Source organism: Calidris pugnax, unplaced genomic scaffold (assembly GCF_001431845.1).
Source record: "Calidris pugnax isolate Ruff unplaced genomic scaffold, ASM143184v1 scaffold9, whole genome shotgun sequence".
Taxonomy (NCBI): domain Eukaryota; kingdom Metazoa; phylum Chordata; class Aves; order Charadriiformes; family Scolopacidae; genus Calidris; species Calidris pugnax.
This window is the reverse complement of record NW_015090778.1, coordinates 4,536,236-4,550,017: the sequence shown is the minus strand read 5'-3', so window position 1 is coordinate 4,550,017 and position 13,782 is coordinate 4,536,236. Positions and strand designations below refer to the sequence as shown.

The window sequence follows — 13,782 nt, the reverse complement described above, 5'->3', positions numbered from 1 at the left end:
TAACCAGCAGAGTCCCTTCAGCCCAAACTTGATGCCAGCATCAGTGCTATGGGTCTGAAAGTTTTATAAATGATTACATCTTTTATCCCTCTCTAGGGAAGATGCCATCATTTCTGTTTTCTGGAGAATAAAAACCACACGAGTCAAGCAGAGAGTGGGACCAGCAGAGCTGGAGGTAGAACGGGTCCCAGTTTACTCCAATACTCATCCAGGAAGACATATTAGAAACCTTAACAAAACCTCAAATAGAGCAATGCTGACACCCAGCAGCCCCCTAAACATAACTGTGGGACCCCCCACTTTCCAGTAACCCACCACAGACTGGCACGTTCTCCTGCAAACAATCCTTCCTTACTTCCAAGGGATGGCAGAGCAAAGCACTGAAACCCTCATCTCAATTACTGAGCAGGGAAGGATTAACCACCACCAAGGACTTTGCAGATATTTATTCTCCAAATCCACAAGAGAAGACAAGCAGAGGGAAAAGCTCCTCTGAGAGTTATGTACACAGACAGCAAGTCTAATGCTTACACAGTCTTAATTTTTTAATTTTTCAAGTCCTAACAACAATTATCTTCATGAATTATAGACATAATATCTGAGAGATGCAGGCAGTAATTAATGCACGTCTCCCTTTTCTGACTAGCTCCTTCTGCTGGGTCAGGGAGAGTTATTGAAATTCAGGAAGGAAATCTTCAATCTTCTGGAAGTTTTAAAGAAACAGACCAAGACACAATTTAATAAAGCAATAATATTTCTCTTAAATAATTAACTAGGCTTTGACATTCACTAATATTTCGGAGGCCCAGCTCTTACTTTTGCAATAACGCTGGAATAAGTGCACTCAGGGATGTGATCCACTGCAGGTCCAAAATGTACTAAACTGCAAAATTGCTGCAATTAGGCTTTGCCCCTGGAATTCTCTGCACATACAGCCATCTTCACTCTTTTTTTTTCCCTAAAATTCTCACTGAGAGCCCTAACAGAAGCCACGCTCTGCAGCGCCTCCATACTCCCCTCTTCTCATTTTGCCCCACTGACATCTGTCTCCAGGTATGAGCGCTCCACTCTCCCCAAGCTCAAGAGAAGCAGTGTTTATCATCCTTTGGGAAAAACCTTGGTTTCACAGCAGAACCACAGCACAGTAATAGATGCAATAGAAAATCCTAAACTAGACAGAAAGCTATTACTAAAGCAGCATATAGCACTGGATATTGTTTAAGTGGACTGTTTCCATCATCTCTCAAAAAGAAGATTCTCCTGCTGCATAAACAGTTTTATTCACATGAAGAATGCACTCAAGAGAGCTTAATATATTTGGGTATACTGACAGCAATTACCCCAAAGCAACAATTACTTAGCCAGCCACTGAAAAAAACTCCAATCTTTGGCATGGACATATCACCTACTTAAGCAATATAAAACTACAGAACAAGAAGGACAAAACTCTACTTTGAACCCAAAATCGTAAGGATTATTCTAATGGCCACCAAACTGAAACACAGCCATGTCACCAAGAATAGAGAGGATGCATTCAGACAGGAAGGCCACAATGAACCAAAAGCTTCACGCCTTTGAGGAAAAAAAGAAAAAAAAACCCAAAAGCTTCACTTGAACCACATCATCTCTACAGGAAAAAAAATCCCTACACACTAGAAGTTTAAATGGAAATAACGGTCATCCCAGTTTCAGAAACTCACCAGATACAGCCTGTAAGCATCAATCCGTCGAATGGGCCCCCAGCACTTGTCCGTATCGTTATACTTTGTGCCATCTCCAACACTGCAAGAATGGTTGCCAGTGGCACTGCTGGGAAAGGAGGGAGAAACAAAAGACAGTAATTAACTCCTAGCAGATGTCTTCCCCTCTCCTGCATTCAAGAAAGAGGAATGATCAGAGACCTGAAGAGTCCATTTCACCCCTCCCTCCCTCAACACCATCTCTCCTTGCATTTTCAGGACTGTGTAACACAGCAAGTCACCAAGTACCACACATTTAAAGGCAAATTCTTGGATTGCCTACAGTTATTTACAAGTTTGGTCACTGAGCTAGCAGGTTTAGGTCATACATGGATCACGGTGATTTTCCATTTACAGGTGATGAGTCCAAATACAGCCCAGATTTGATCAAATTGATCTCTTTCATTATCTATTTCTTTGAGAAAGGAACTGGTCTCAGTCCAGAGCTAAGCCCATGTAATGTCACCACTTGCTGGTCACAGGCTTGGTAAGGATCACATCTCTCAGCTCTTCCCCAAAAAGACAGAGAAGCTAAAATATTGCACAGAGTATGGCAATCAAACCATAGGTTTGAGAGCAACAAGCCCCATGTTTGCAAGGTGCCGAAGCTGGAAGCACTTCACACCTGAGGACTCATCTGAAATCAGGTCAGCTACTTTTCAGGCAGGCAGCTGGCACTCGGGTGGGGAATATAAAACAACTTCACCTTCCCACCCACCAGCGATGAGCTGTCCTTGAGTCATTTCTCCACTCTGTACTCCAGAAAGTAAAACTGATCCCAGTCAGACTTATCACCCCATTGAATCCAAAAGCCTGATCTCTTCTATGTTAGCACACAACCCCACAGCAGTGAACACACTTACCAGGTCACTTGCATGAGAGAGACCGGTACAGCCGCTGCATAGATTGCCAGGTCCCCATAGAGGTAGATAATTATGCAGAAATAGAAGAGGTTGACACCCACTGCAGGAAAAGGAAATATTGTACAGAACCCTGTAATAAACCCTGCACTTCAAACACACAAACATTTTTTTCAAGGTCTTAAAAACAAATCACCATTTGCCTCCATGATTTACTTCTTTCTGCAGCAAACTGTACCCAAGGGTCACATCAGCAGCTTAGGTACCTTAGCCCCAGGAACTGATGGGACACAAGGTGCTTCAGGGCTCAAATCTGCCTCCTTCAACACCTGGCCCTGACACTGGGCCCTCTAGTTCAAGCCCATCCTCCATTTGCTGGTGAAGACCCAACAGGTCTCACATAAGTCATCTGCCAGATGAAGCTGTCAACTTGGAACAGCCACAGGCAAACATCAAGCTGATGCTCATAGACTTGGTGCGAGCGCGGCTTGACAAACAGTGAAATGAAGAGAGAAGATGCTTTTAGTCCTCTGCAATTCCAAACCCTCTGCTTGTAAACCTGCAGGACTTTCACATTAGGGACTTGGCCCCACAGAGCTCAGGTTCCACAGGGTTGAAATGGAGCTGCTTCAGCAGTTTCCTTACCATCAGCCACTTGAGTCAAGGTTCAAATCTACAAAGCTTTAGAACTCTTTCTGCAGCCCTCTTAGCACCCTACTGCCACAGTGTGTGCTGTTCCTGCCCCATACTGTTTTCTTGGGTTTTGTTGTTTTTTTTTTTTTTTTTTTTTTTCTTTTTTAAAGTTTGTCCTGCCTTCACCTATGAGATTAAAAAAATGTCTTACACAAGTTAATTGGGTGCAGAGAATGGCCTTACTGGGGCACAACAAAACACTGCTGTGGAGGCCTGAAATCTACAGGGATAAAGAAATGCTTGATGGGACCCCAGGATTCTTTTCTTCCAAGCAAGTCAGTATAAATCTCACCAAGGAAAAACGAACTGGAGATATTTTAGTTCAGAGACAGGTGAGCTATGGGAAAAAAAAAAAGCAGCCTCAGATTTGTTTCATTTAGGAAGCTGACATTGAAGGAAACCAGCTCAAGTAACCTGCCCATACTCTCAAGTTGTGATGCCACCTGATGCTTAATCCTAATGCAGCTTGGGCAAATCAATTCACCTCTCCAAGCCTTGCATGTGACAACTACCACAGAAGGAGAGCAGTACTGCAGGAATGTGGATCAATATTTCTACAGTATCTGCACACCCCAAAGTTTTACCCTGTCTTACCACCATGCTGCCCCTGGATCTCTGGATGTCAGGAAACATTAATAGGCATTCTCCCTCATTTAAATAAATTATTCAATCTGCTGAGCCTATTTAGCATAAAACACGCCAAAAAAAAGAAGAGGGAGGGCTGTATTGGGAAAGTAGCAAGAAAACTTCTCTGCTTCTGTAAAGCAGCACACTGAGCCAGTGCACGAGAGTTGTTCCTGGTTTGTCTAAGCAGACAAATGAAGACCTCGCAGAAATTGTCAGATCATTTCATATAGTTCCCTCTTGTTTTCTTCCTCTGTGAAAGATTTAAGATGGCTTCACAGCTAAGGAATCTCTGCATCATTCTGAAGATGGCAACAAACTACCTGCCAGTTTTCTCCAATTTCCTATTAAAAAGGGTTGATGATTTTAACAAGAATCTGACATAGGAGAGAAGCTGCAAGACACACTCCACCCCCCCCCCCCCCCTCCCCCCCCCCCCCCAAAATTAGGCTAACATACCAGTTAACCCACAGCAGCACCACCAGCACACACTATACCCCTGTTCCAGTGCCAGCTTCTCTGTCTCTGGGAAGTCCAGGTGACAGTCCTCTCCCAAACTCATCCCCTCGAAGGCAGGAATACTTTAGTGTTAGCTCTTTTATAAACTGCTACTGACCCTCCCTGATCAATACTTTCATTACTGGACACAAAACGGGAAAAAAATCAATGACTTCCTGTGGAGAAACAGTATGATAGATGTGCCTAGAATCCATTATTGCAATAAATGACTGCTCGGTCCCAGAAGAGAGCACCCAACATTGCAAATTAAAAAAAAAGAAAATAAAAAAAGCAGTTATTCAGAGCCAGCTCTTTTGAAAGAGCATACAGACCCTTCCCTTCACAGCCTAAACCTAAGGCAGCTTCCTTTAAGAAAGCAGACAGCCTGAAATTGAGATTTATCCCCAGCTTACCTCCCAGGACTGCAGATTCAACTCCTGTCAGATTGTTGAAAATAAAAATCAGTCAAGAGAAAGGAGCAGAGAACTCGCTAGAAATGAGAGGCTTTGAGGTCTATTGCAAAGCTTCCAGCAGCCTTCCCTCTGAAAACTGTAAATCCCTCAGACACCTTGGCTTTGGATGTGTACTTTGTGCATTGTGAGCAAACCCCCACCCAGACATTTGCTAGCTGTGAAACTGCAGAGGTTGGTGCCTGAAGCTGGGAATTCCCAAGTGTGGCCCAGTTGCCTAGCCCTAGGCAGTAGCAACTGGTCACTGAGCAACTGTCTTTATTGAAGACCTTGCTGTGCAACTGTCAGAAGGAAGCACTTCAGCAAGGATCTGCAGAGGGAGGTACCTGTCTCTTCTCTCTGCAACTGCTCAACAGACCAGAGGGTGTCTCTGAACTAGGACTCAGCAACAGTGTAAGGATGGAGCCTCATTGCTGAGCACAGGGGAAGGGAAAGCAGCAAATGAGTTACAGCTGCCCCAGACCCTTCGCTGTGCAAACCTCATCTAGAAGTCACAAGTTGTTTCAAGCTACAGTCTGTGGCTCTTCCAGCTGCCTTCCTGCAGAGAGATTCATCCCCGTGCACTGGGCCGAGTAGGTCCTGGGAGGATCCCTAACACAGAAATCAGATAATTCTGGCTAAAGCAACATTAAGAAGAGGGATTAAGATTTATAGTCCTAAGCAGTTTATATCACTTCGCTAGGAAGCGTCCCTCCGTGCCTGCCGGGAGAGAGGACGTGCATTTCCAGCACCCCCTACTGGCTGAGCAGCAGCCAGCATCAAGGCAGAGAGGTCTAGAAGACAACTGCCCCACATCGGAGGGGCTTGGGGGGTCATTCCCATCTCCCCCCGTGAAGCAAAGGCCTTCTAAAACTTCTTTATGGGAGCACTCTGCCTCCTGTGATCCCCCAGCCCTCCTGCAGCTGAACACTCAGCAACGCTGCTAAGCTCTGGTACACGGTGCTTGCTCTCAAAGCACTTCCCAAATATCACTCACCAGAGGATGACTGAGGGCCAGGGAAGTGTTCATGGTGTTTTACAGACAGCAAAGCACACAAAAAAACTTGCCTAAAGTCAGAGCAATCCAGTGCTAGAGACAAGACTAGGAACAAGATGCTTCTGAGTCTCCACCCCACACTCGCATCACCTCTCCTTTCCTATTGCTGGAAAAGCAACAGCCTGATCCAAGGAGGATTATTTGGATAGCAATAAGTCAGTAAAATCTAAGAAGGCCCAGAAGAGGCACAGGGAAGTTAAAAAAATAAAGTTCTCAATTGGACTTTAAAATGAGCAATAATATAATTCACAGAATCTTCATTCCTTAAGGCCATCTGCCCTTCAAAGGCAACAGTCTTACATTGGCATAAAGCTGATGTAATGTAATGGAAAAAACCAGCCCATCGTGTCTTTGTAAGGTGGCCAGCGAGCGAGAGAAAATGTCACTTTCCACAAGAAATGGGGCCTGACAGGCTCAAAACTGCACAACCATGGTGTCTGATGATTTTCTGGCTCTGCACAGCATTTCAAATGTACTGTTTTCCCAATTTCAGAATACCTAACACTGTAGTTTGCATTTCTGTCGTATACAGCAATGGATATGGCGTTATTGCAGTACAGTTACAAGTTTTTTCCCTGGCATACAAGAGATTTAAAAGCAAAAAGACAAGACACCTGCCTATCATATGCACACCAGGGACTCTTCCAGCAGTTCACATCCCAGCAGCTATCTTGGTGACACCCCAGACACAGGCAATTCTCAGCAGCTCTCCCCAGAAGTCTCTCTCCTTCAACCTGATACTTACAGGGTTCAGGGAAGCCCAAACACCTTATTTTCAAATGCTACAACCAAGATGGAACTAGCAAACACTCAGCTGGGCTCTAGTGCTTTAGACAGAGAAGACTGGAGGACAGATGTGATTCAGAGTTAGGTTAAGGGCAGTGGAAAAGGCACTGACTTACACTGGGCCCATAACCTGCGGTATTTTGCTTAGTTCTGCTTTGACCACAGCACCCTCTCCTTCAGGCAGGTTCCAGGCCATATGGCCCATAAATACTCTTCATAGAAACACAACATAAGGGAATGACTACAATCCCCAGAGAGAAGGAATGACGTTTCTGGGTGTAATCATTGCAAACTCAGGATACAAACCCACACTGAGAAGCATGCAAACTTCAGGAAAAGCCATACACATAACATGCAGGGGGACCTGAAGGGAATTCTGAAAATGTGAATCACTTACCTTTATTGAAGAACATAGAAGCCATCTGGCCCATTTCCACCCTCTCAGTGATTTCAAAGATATTGGGTGAACCACGTCTCTCTGTAAGTTGAAAATGAGAAGTGTTTCAGCAAATCCCTCTAATAAACCCAGAGGCCAGACTATCTGAAGACACTCAAGAAGCTCTAACAACAGTTTGAAGGAGAGTATGTATGACTCCAGAGCTGCAGAGTCACTGGTCCAATTACTCTGCTGAAGTTTATTTAAAAGTGTTTTCAAAGTAAGATGTTCTCATCTTAGTGACCTAGAAGGAAAAGATCTTTATCAGACTGTAGAAGGTGAACTGAATTCTCAATGAGTCTTATCTCGCAAGTGCTAAGGGCTTTGGGATGTGAACATGTGGAATTGAGGGTGAAATGGACAGAGGAGTCCTGCTCCACTTGCTGGAATCTACTGTCTGCAAAGAAGTCTCAGATCCAGTGAAAACTGAACTGGGTACTTACGAACTGACAGGATAGGCCGTGTCTCTGCTCGCTCATAGCCATCATGGAGGAGAACATCACTGTCAGATACTCCAGAGGAAGAATCCTCATCTTCATCATCCTCCTGGAATTAAAGACCAGACCACTGCTACCCACAGTACAGGCTGTGGCACCATTAGTGTCACGCTCTCACTTGCAGAAACTCAAACAAAGGTCCCAAACAGGGATAGGCAGGACATGCAACCAAAGGCAATACCAGGGAGTCCTGACCCGGGCTTGGGATGCTGTGGAGAGCAGCAGAGGGTACTAGCAGAGCAGGCCAAAGTCAGTGACAGGCTCTGCTGTTCTAGCAGCTCACACATACTGCAACAATGTCCAATTCATGCAGTGAATATGGGCCACGAGGAAGTTAAACTTCTGATAGATCTGCAGAACTGGTGAAAAAAACCCATATGTATATAGTCTTAGCCAGTCAGAACAGAAACTTCCACCTCATAATTCCAACTCACTAACATACAGGCAGGGATCTAAATCAGTGCAAACAATTATGCCTTGCACTAATCCAGAAAAACCACTAAAGCCAGGATCCAAAAGCCAAAAGTAAATTTTACAGCAAGGACTGTCCACTCCCTGGGCTACAGCCCAAACGGCAGCAAGGACATTCCAGCTTGTCCCAGTTAAATGACCTGAGATCAGTAAGGATTTATAGACCTCAGCACACTCCAAACAGCACCGATATATTGGCTGCCACCTCTCCACGTTCACTGAGCAGCGCTTCTGGGCAAGGAGAGCACGATCAGTGAGAAATGTGAACAGCACGAGAGATTTTTCAAAGCAGGAGCAGAAAATCCTGTCTTTAATGAGCAACCCTACAGGGAACTAACAGCCATGCTTTATATGGCAAAGTTAAGTACAGTAGAAATGTATTCCTTTAGAGTTACAAATGAGGCAAGGCAAAGATGCAGAGGAATTTCAGGCGAGTCCTACAGGATAAAAGAACAAGAAAGAAATGGAAAATTAAACCCCACACAAACCTTGCGTTTTTCCATTCTCTTCCATCGCAGCTGGGCATTCGCAGCAGCCATGGCTTCTACCACAAAGGTTGTAGTCATATAGCTAGAGAGAGAAATTCAATTGATACCAATAGTAGTCAAGAACTATCCCTGCACAGAGATGGAGAACTATTCTCATCTGTAGACACAAAGAAACTAAACCAACCTTTGCACCAACTCCCCCCCCCCGCCCCACACTGCAGTTTTGGTAGTGTTCCATCTCAATTTGCTGCTCCTTTCTGTCCTTGAGATTAAGGTGTTCAAGCAGACCACAAATTGCAGTAAAATAAAAGATACCTTCAGATATAAAAAAACCACTTCAGATATCTAGAAGGCACCTCCCTAGCGTTTCTGTGGATTGAAGGTGGCAAGAGGACCATCCTCTTTCTAGAGCCTTGGACTAACACAGTAATATTGTGAAGCTTGTCTATTAGTGTCTGTGGCAAAGGTACTGTGGTCCCTTAAAGAATCTTACAAAAAGCATCAGAAGCAAAGCAGTGACAGAAGACCAAGGGGCAGATAACACGTGCATGCAAATATACTTCACTAGAGGTCAGGGGAGAAGCTGCCCAGGGAGACAGCGAGAGCCACCAGTGGAAGGAATATCATTCTCTCAGCTAAAAACAAAACAGTACTCTAACAAGAAAAACCCCACAACCTCAAAATCAATCTTATTTAAGGCTTTAAGTGGTTTCTCACTGCTTCAGGAACTGGACTCCTTTATCAAGCTCAAATGAGAGATTAGTTTTGCAAGAACAAAAGCAAGCAGCCCTGTCCTGAGGCTCGTGTGGCAATTTCCACACAGACTTTTCTTGTGCTGAAGGGTCCCCAGCGGGCAGGAGGAAGTCACAAGCACCGGAAAAAACCGACAGGGCAACGCAGCTCCCAAGGCATGTAGCACTTTGAGCTGTGTTTTCTCAATTTAATCTGGTGCAGTTTTGGAGGCTCGTGCTCTTCTGCTGACCTTGAAGGATCATCTGCTGGTGCTGAGTTTCATACACTTAATTTACACTTTTGAACTAATATACCTAAAAGGAACTGCTTCCAAAGCTCCCAGTTGCTGGCGGTCCCACAATTTACATTTTATCAAGCCTTTGCAGCATACAACTTTGAGGTGGGGAACTTAGAAGCACCACTACAGTCAGTACTGGCCGTACAGCACCTCTACATAGCAGCATCTAACGATCCAAAAAGCACTGCCTCCAAATCAAAGGCACATTCAGGCTGACAGAGCTGGTTACCGACAAGACAGGAACTTCTAAATTCCATTCTTACAGACAGCAGGAAGGGATTTTGTTTGACTTTGTTTTAAAAGCAAGCAAGAAGCAAGCAGGGATTCACAGCCCGTCGGAAGATGGCAATTCTATTAATATCTACTCAGACATCAGTGCTGTATCAACAGCCTTCAGCTCCACCTGCTGCTCCAGCAAGGAGACATCTGGGCAGAAGCTCAGAGCCAGCCAGCGTGAAAATCCTGAGACCAGCTCCAAGGTCTCAAGCAGCAAAGGTGTGTGAGAGGAATAAGATGGGTCTGGCTACACAGTAATTTGTTTTCCTGACACTCCTGCAGCTGCCCAGAGCCTTACCTGAAGCCAAGAGAAAACTAACACACCAGATCTGCACCACATCTGCAAGTCACAACGCAGAGAAATGAACCCGTGTCAGCTGTGACTTGGTTAGTGTTTGGGGAACTGATCTGTGACAGAGGGAAGCTTGGGATGTATCCACAGGACAGTGTCAAAAATAGAAAGCTGGGAAAAAGGTCCCAGAAGTCTCCGGACTAGAGAAAACATCTTTCCCATCAGTCAGGAGATGGGATGTAGCACCATATAGCTGGCAGTCAAAAAATGCCTCCAAATAAGGTCCACAGGCAACACAACTGCAGAGAGCAACACTCAAGGAGCAGAGGGCCAAGATCACTCAGAAAAGCAGCAATAATCTTAGCAGTGTCCTTACAGCTCCACCCAGCTGAGCCCCCCAGCCCCCTAAAGACACGTACTCACGTCCTACCTCATAAATCCCAGGAACATCAGGAGAACGAGGCTGACGAGCCACCCTGCTGTCGCAAAGGCCTTTGGCATGGTTAGGGCTCCTGTCCCCACGATGAGGTTGAACATGTACACCAGACCAACCTGCAATCATCCACATCATCCAACGTGAGACTTTGCAGCTGTGCCAGAGATCATCCAAGACCCCTCACATGCACACTGATTCAAGTGGAGAGAGCAACCTTTGAGCAAGCCCATGCTAGAAATGAATATAGGAGCGGACAGAGAACCAAAGGGAACAAAGCGAGTGTCAGCACAACTCTGGAGAAACTGATATTCCTCAAAATATCTTTTTTTCTTAATTTATTTGCTTTCCAACTTTTAAAGTTAGAAAGCACATGAGCTTTCTGTTTGTTTGCTTTCAAATCCTTCTACCAGAAGAGTCTACACTGTGGGCTGGGGTCTCTCATTTTCTGATCTGAAGCTAAGCGGTTATGACTACAGACATGAGTTACTGTTCAGACTCTCTTGTTGTTCTTTATTCTTAATCAAGCAGGAAATATCCAAATAGAATTCTAATTCAAAGCCTGCTTGACATTTTACCAGCAGGCAGCTGAGCACACTCTGAAGAAGGGATTTTATTTCTGGAAGGGAAAGGATTTTATCCCCTCTGGCAATGAGCTTTTTTCTGCCCGGGGGCAAAAGATAACTGCGCCTCTGGTCAGGGACACTACCTGCTCCCAGACTATAAACTTAGCTGAATTCAAGATCAAAAATTGCCCCGAATTTGGTTTTTGAGTTTATTTTATATATAGGTCAGAGTCTCTCTAGAGGAGAGCCACTGAAGAACTGTGTCCGAGTACAATTTTCTGGGTGTGGAGCAATTAATATCAGGAGAACTATTCCCCAGAGACCCTGTGAGCACTCCTGCCCTACATTCACTGACATAAGCACAGTAAATTCATCTTTTGATGAGTCTCCCAGAAGAACGAAAAAAAAAAATATAATATATATATATAAATCAGCCATTGCAGCTTGCAGGAAAAGTTCTTTTCATTCAGGCAGCAGAGCTGTCATTCCCTGAGCACAACTCAAGTGCCCAGGGCCGTGACTCACTCTTCAGTGAAGGACTCTTGAAAAAACACCTCAGGTGATTTTCCTTGACTTTGGTCAAGTAGAAAGAGATGAGAATGGTGCCTGTGTAGTCAGTTTGACTAGACATCTTCAGGGAAAGAGTAGAGAGTCATAGCCTTTGAGGCTAGACTTGAGGAAATACATGCAACATTAACATAACTTAAGAGCAGGTGACACTAATCCTTTAGAGTCCAGACGTCCCCATTACTGTCTTGTTCTCTGTTTTCTCAGTTGTGACCTATTTCTGCAGCCTAATACCCAGTTCTTCTAAATTCAATCCTTAACACAGGGCTGAAAGTTTTAAAGTATTTCAAAGCCAACACACAGATTTCAGGACTGGTTTATTTAGCGAGTTCACTTCAGAAAAAAAAAAATGTTTGCAAAGCGCTGTTTTTAAGAGCTGACATTAAATGAACACCCATGGCTATGAAAACCAGTATTTCCAGTAAAGCAGTAATTGGCTCTGAAATTTCATAGGCCACCACATTACAAGGAAGAAACATCTTGATTACTGGTTACGAGTGAAGTGGTTTAAAACAAATTACTACAACACCTACAAATAAGTAAACTTTATATAACATTTCCCTCTGAATTTCTTAAAGCCAAAAAAGAGAAGCAAAGCCAGACAGTTTCCATCTCCCAATCCCCTCTGTTTATGGGAGCTTCATGTAACAATTTGGGTTCATGGAAGCATTAACAAAAGGTAAGGAAAACGGGTAGAAGGATGCAAGAGCTTGAAGCTCTTTTTAACACTTCTAGAATTATTCCTTAAGCAGACATTGTCCCTTTACAGTACATAGGGTGATTTGTAATGTAAAAAAAAAATCCAACAACAAGAAGCCTTAAGTATTTTTAAGTACGCTTTGACCTCCATCATCCTTTGAAGCGCTGAGGCTATGTCCATGGGGAAGTAGGAAATGAAAACACGTTGTAAAAAGAGGTTTTTTTAAAGACTTTTGAACAAAGCCACAAAACAGTGGTACTTACGTAGGGAGAGTAAAGCTCTCCTGTGTCAGTAATGCCACCAGCCATGTTGAAGACAGGGGGAAGGCTCAGAGCAAAGCGAGGAGGGTGTTTTCAACTTCTATTGCCTTTAACCTAGGGAAGCATCATAAAGTTTGTGTTAGCTTTGTCGGAAGGAGGAGGAGGAACTCAGGAGTCAGCTTTTGGACATCGGTCTTCTAATATTTGAACAAAAGAGGATTTCAGCAGGATCTTCCACTTCGGACAGATATACCCCACTCAGCAGCAACACCTGGTTCAATACTCTACTGAAAAGTTTTCATACTTGTTAAACTAGTTTAAAAGTAACCAAAAGGCTCTGCCCTTCCACAGCACGCGATGACCAAACTTCACCTTCCTCAAACAGCCAGAGGGGCTGTTTCAGACGCTAAAAGCTCAAGAGGAAGAATGCCTGCCTTAGGGATGATCTCATCCTGCTGCCTCTCACACAGCTACTACTCTTAGACAGCATGTGCCTCCTGCAAATCAAAGCTGTAAAAAACCAGCCTAAAACCAGCCTACAATCTCTCATCATAATCTCGAGTAAAGCAATCAGCAGATAAATGAAAATACTGGACCTATGAAAAAAAACCCAAGAAATTTTGTTACATGTACCAAAGTTTCCAAAGCAGAATTATTTAGGGAACTTCACATCGTCTTAGAAAAACTACAGGGGAGAGGAAGAACTCAAGCATTTTGAAAGTTTTCAGAGTACATAAGTAATTAGGCATCGCTGAATTGTTTCAGAGCTCTACCAAATCCCATATACTTCTACCTCTGCTCCCACTCAGCCACGCCAACTGGGACAACTCCTCAGCACAAACTTCGCAGGCTCAGAGCACTCCTCACAAACCCAGACGGTTCATCAGCTCCCACCCAGTCACACCAGATGACAGAAGTGACTCTGGCAGCAGAGCTCACCCCGGCCACAACCAGCCCAGCCTTTGGAAGAAGGGGCCAAACATCCCTTTTTAGAACAGACCCCCACTCACACCCCTGGGGCCAACCTCAAGAAGACACGGCACGACCAGGGGGCACACGG

The 13,782-nt window shown here is 44.4% G+C and overlaps 1 protein-coding gene across 2 annotated transcripts in view; it reads right to left on the bottom strand.

The window, feature by feature from the left end:
• Positions 1-12,837, bottom strand: part of TMEM104 (transmembrane protein 104) — a 44,663-nt gene extending 31,826 nt beyond the window's left edge. Inside the window, exons 1-7 of one of the 2 annotated variants that reach the window (XM_014954019.1) lie at positions 12,726-12,837; positions 10,627-10,748; positions 8,599-8,680; positions 7,586-7,688; positions 7,104-7,184; positions 2,603-2,702; positions 1,701-1,809 (exon numbers count right to left, since the gene is read on the bottom strand). In XM_014954019.1, coding sequence (XP_014809505.1) covers positions 1,701-1,809; positions 2,603-2,702; positions 7,104-7,184; positions 7,586-7,688; positions 8,599-8,680; positions 10,627-10,748; positions 12,726-12,770 — 642 coding nt within the window. In that variant the 5' untranslated portion in view covers positions 12,771-12,837. The remainder of the gene's footprint in view (positions 1-1,700; positions 1,810-2,602; positions 2,703-7,103; positions 7,185-7,585; positions 7,689-8,598; positions 8,681-10,626; positions 10,749-12,725) is intronic. The other variant, XM_014954026.1, reaches the window with a different exon arrangement.
• Positions 12,838-13,782: the final 945 nt, after the last annotated feature.